Genomic DNA, 4,207 nt, shown 5'->3' with positions numbered 1-4,207 from the left:
CCCCACCAATAAAAATAGGGCCAGGTAGGCTAGGAAAGAATAGGATTAAGGACCCATATGAACTTCCTAAAAAACCTAGAACACTAACTAGGGTGGGTATGGAAATGACATGTTCCATTTGTATGGTCAAAGGCCACAATAAGAGAAGATGCCCAAATAAGGACTCACCTGTTGTTAAGGAACCACAACCTAAAAGGCCTAGGGGCAGACAAGACTTACACCTAGCCCTGAAGCTGCATCACATTCTGCTGGTACTGCATCTATCATAACACCTACCCCTGCCACACAAACTACATCATCAGCTGCTCCTCCCACATATCAGCACCACACTTCTATTGCAAACCCAAGTCAGCTAGGAAGGGGAGGAAGAATGATTAAAACGTACAGGTGAGGGATCAAGAGGTGGTAGGGGTGGAAGAGGGAGTTCAGGCAGGGGTGGAAGATGGAGTTCAGGCAGGGGTGGGAGAGGTGCTACAGGAAGGGGAATAGGCAAAGAAAAAGTGCCTGAAGGTGTTGGAGTATACTTTGCATCAGATGGCAATGTTGTAACAAATGTAAGTGTAGATTTCTAAGAGTACTCTGTAATTTCATTTGGACTTAAGTTTGCTTTGCAGTAATTTTTTTTTTTAATTTTTTTTTTTTTGCTGTTTTTGCAGCTGTCTGGGAGCAATAAGAGGGCAAGAAGGGTGACTGAACCACATATGCATGGTACACAGTCAAGTCTGACTTCAAATCTGCATCAACCCATTAAATAGCAAAGAAAATATAGTGCTCAAGTTATGAATCAGTGATTCTGGTTGTAATGTATTTCACCTTGCATCTTATCAAAACAAAGCTCTATCTTAGCATTTTGGAGTGACTGTTACGTTATGTTTCCTGTACTGCTGGTATGGCTAAACTTTTGTAATTTATAGCAATGTTATGTTGCCTATACTCCTGCTATGGCTAAACTTTTGTAATTTACAGTAATGTTATGTTGCCTGTACTGCTGCTATTGCTAAACTTTTGAACAAATAATGTATTCAATCATGCTTATTATAATAGGCATTGACAAATTTGCAGAATATGAAAATGTATTTCATTAAAATCCAACTCTTTATTCAATACCATAAGGCAGAAAAGCATATAACATAACTTTTAATAGCACTGCACATTCTTGTTACACATCAGATATACTACTATCTACTTTAAATTGAAAAGAAGAAACACAAAGAAAATCCAAGAAAATAGAAGTGCCATTGAAAAGCTCTTCTCATTCCTTGAGCACCTCAATAATTCTATCCTAATTTGGCCAAGTTCAGTCTTAAATTCTTGTAGATCTTCCTCCAAATTTTCCTTTTTCACTTGTAATTTCTTTATCTTCACTTCCAACATTTTTTTTTCATGCTCCAATTCAGCAATGGTTGTGTCTCTCTCGAGTATCTGATATTGAACATCTTCACCATCGTTTATGTCTGAAATCCACCTAAACATTGCACACTGAATATCCTACAACACCAACAACAAATATATAAGCAACCATCATTAACCCTATACAGAACATAACAAATAAATTAAAATACTTACGGGCCAAAATGGGCAGCCATATAACTTCCTTCTCATATTTACCCCCTTCTTCACTGTCCTTAACATAACATTCCTCCCACAATTGCATTTAATTACAGGGTCTGCAATTCCCCTAGAGTTTGAAGATGAACCTGATCCAGATTAATGTTTCCGCATTTTCCTAAAATTGAGATTAGATTACAATAGAAGGATGTGAGAAGAGAAGGGTTGTAACTTGGGGGGATTTTGGAGAATTGATGAATTAATCGAAGAACACTAAGGGGCAAGGGAGGGAGATTTTTTGGGAATTAATCGCAAAACAATAAGGAGCAGAGGAGGGGGAATATAAAGGGGAAAGAGACAAATACTAAAAAAAAAGGAAAATCCAGAAAACCTACAACGGTTACATCCACGTCAGCATTTTACCTGTTGTTGTAGGTAACAAAGTCAACTGGCGTAATAAAATTATTTTTATAGTAAAGCTTGACTTATTTTGAGTTAATTAAAAGGTTGCCTTATTTTAAGCTGACTAGGAAAAGGTTGGCTTATTTTTAACAAATTTTCCTAAAAAGATAGTATATTTGACTTGGGATTCCCTAACAAAAAGTTCTAAAAATTCTCCTATTTTCTATGTTTTGATTAGAGCTGTCAAAAGCCAATCCGATCCAAAATTTTACCCGAATCCTATCATGACCTGACTTGTTTGAATTCGAGAAATTGGTGACTCGAACCCGATATGACCTACCTAAAACCAACTTGAGTTAACCTTAGGATTTTTGACCCGAACCCAAACATGACCCGACCTGAGATGACCCAACCTGAACATAACCCATCAATTATTGACCTGAACAACCTGTTTTGGCCGATTGAAACCCAAAATCAACCCGACCTGTTACTAACCCGACCCGAATTCAACCCGACCTGTCACTAATCCGACTCTAATTCAACCCGATCTGTTTTTAAACCGACCCAAACCTGATGTAACCTGACGCGAATAGCAATGCAATTAACTCAAATTGACCCGAACTGAGCTAACTCGACCCAAACACTCAAATTGACAAATCTACCTTTAACATTTCTTACACATTGATATCTTAAATCAACTTTCCCACACCACACACATATCTTAACTCTTATACTCTTATCTAATATAGCTAGTAATCTAGTTTAGCACATTAATGTTTTAAAATGTTTCCCTTAATGAAGCTAGTTAATTAAGAAGGATTGTAATCCGAATCATAAAGCTAATACTCCGAGCGTCCCTAAAAGAACAACCCTTTTGGGGAGTTTTCATGGGTATTGAGAAACTTAAATGGGAAATACAAGTGTATGGGAAAGCTAATAAAAGTATATTCAAAAGGTAAATTTATATGGGATTTGCAAAAAAAGTAGAGAGATAGAGTAATAAAAGTACATGGAAAAAACAAAATTTACATGTGGAAGCTAATTTTGCACAAATATTATTGTAAATTGGAGGGTACTTTAATGTAAATAGGATGAATATTTTGGGGATAAAATTTGGCCAAAAGGGTCATTCTTTTAGGGATGGAGGGAGTAATAAAGAATGGAGTATTAAATTGGGACAAAAAAATAATGTCAACACCTTATATTTGATATATCAATGTTGTCATATTTCAATCGTTTACCACAGTACCAAACTATCCAAACTCATATTTGAACTTATTATATGAAATTATTTATCCCAAAATAAGTGAAAAAAAAAATGTAGTTTAAGCTTATTAGCTCGAATACGAACTTATATAAATATTTCTCTTACAATAAATGAAGAAATTGATAATGATTAAACATGAACGTCAATACATGAACCGTTAACAAACCGACTCGAAAAATGTACCCGAATCCGATATGACCCGACCTGAAATCAACTGGAGACCCAGATTAACCCAATATTTGAAACCCGAACCCGAACATGACCCAAACTGATTGTAACTCGCAAATTATTGACTTGAACCGAACCTGACTCGAACCGAAAATGACCCTAAGTCGTTTTAACCAGTTAAAATTCGAATCATATAACTACAAGAAATTTGCTTTTTGGCAACGAAAGAAGTTGTTACCAAAAATATCATTAGCAACGACTTTGTGTTTTTGGCAACGACTTTCGCCCGTTATGGAAGGTGTCGTTACTAAAGGAATCTGCAACGACTTTGTTTCGTTGCCAAATATTTTTCTGTGGCAACAACATGTTTGTTGCCAATAAGCTGTCGTTGGGAAAACTCGATGTATGTCTTAAACATGAATCTAATTTTTCTCAACAACTATTGTTGTTGCCAAAAAAATTAATTATATCGCAACAAAATATGTTATTGGTAAAGTCAATGTGTATTTTAGTGAAATAATATATCATTGTAAAATGAATATTATTCCTAAATAAATAATGAAATCTAGTAACAATTTTTAACAAAAACAAAAGCTATTATTAAAATTATATTTATATATCCAACAAATGCTATTAGAAGATGAAGCTCCAAAATATATCATTGTATTTACATTGTCCAATAAAAAACTAAATTTAAGATAACTACAACATTTTGAATAGTTAAGCTAAAAGAAAAGGACTTCAAGATACATTTATCATTAATATACAAATATTCTATCTTTTTTATGAGATTCACTTTCTCATTCTTGATCATGTCGTACT

At 34.8% G+C, this 4,207-nt stretch overlaps 1 protein-coding gene across 1 annotated transcript; it reads right to left on the bottom strand.

Moving 5' to 3' along the window:
• Positions 1-1,094: 1,094 nt before the first annotated feature.
• On the bottom strand, positions 1,095-1,977 carry LOC110690091. Its single transcript, XM_021866916.1, has 2 exons — positions 1,567-1,977; positions 1,095-1,488 (listed from the first exon to the last, which is right to left on the bottom strand). The coding sequence occupies exons 1-2, from the start codon at positions 1,630-1,632 to the stop codon at positions 1,183-1,185; spliced, it is 372 nt and encodes a 123-aa protein (XP_021722608.1). The 5' UTR covers positions 1,633-1,977; the 3' UTR covers positions 1,095-1,182.
• Positions 1,978-4,207: the final 2,230 nt, after the last annotated feature.

This window comes from Chenopodium quinoa, unplaced genomic scaffold (assembly GCF_001683475.1).
Source record: "Chenopodium quinoa cultivar QQ74 unplaced genomic scaffold, ASM168347v1, whole genome shotgun sequence".
Lineage (NCBI taxonomy): Eukaryota > Viridiplantae > Streptophyta > Magnoliopsida > Caryophyllales > Amaranthaceae > Chenopodium > Chenopodium quinoa.
This window is presented reverse-complemented; position numbering and strand designations above follow the sequence as displayed.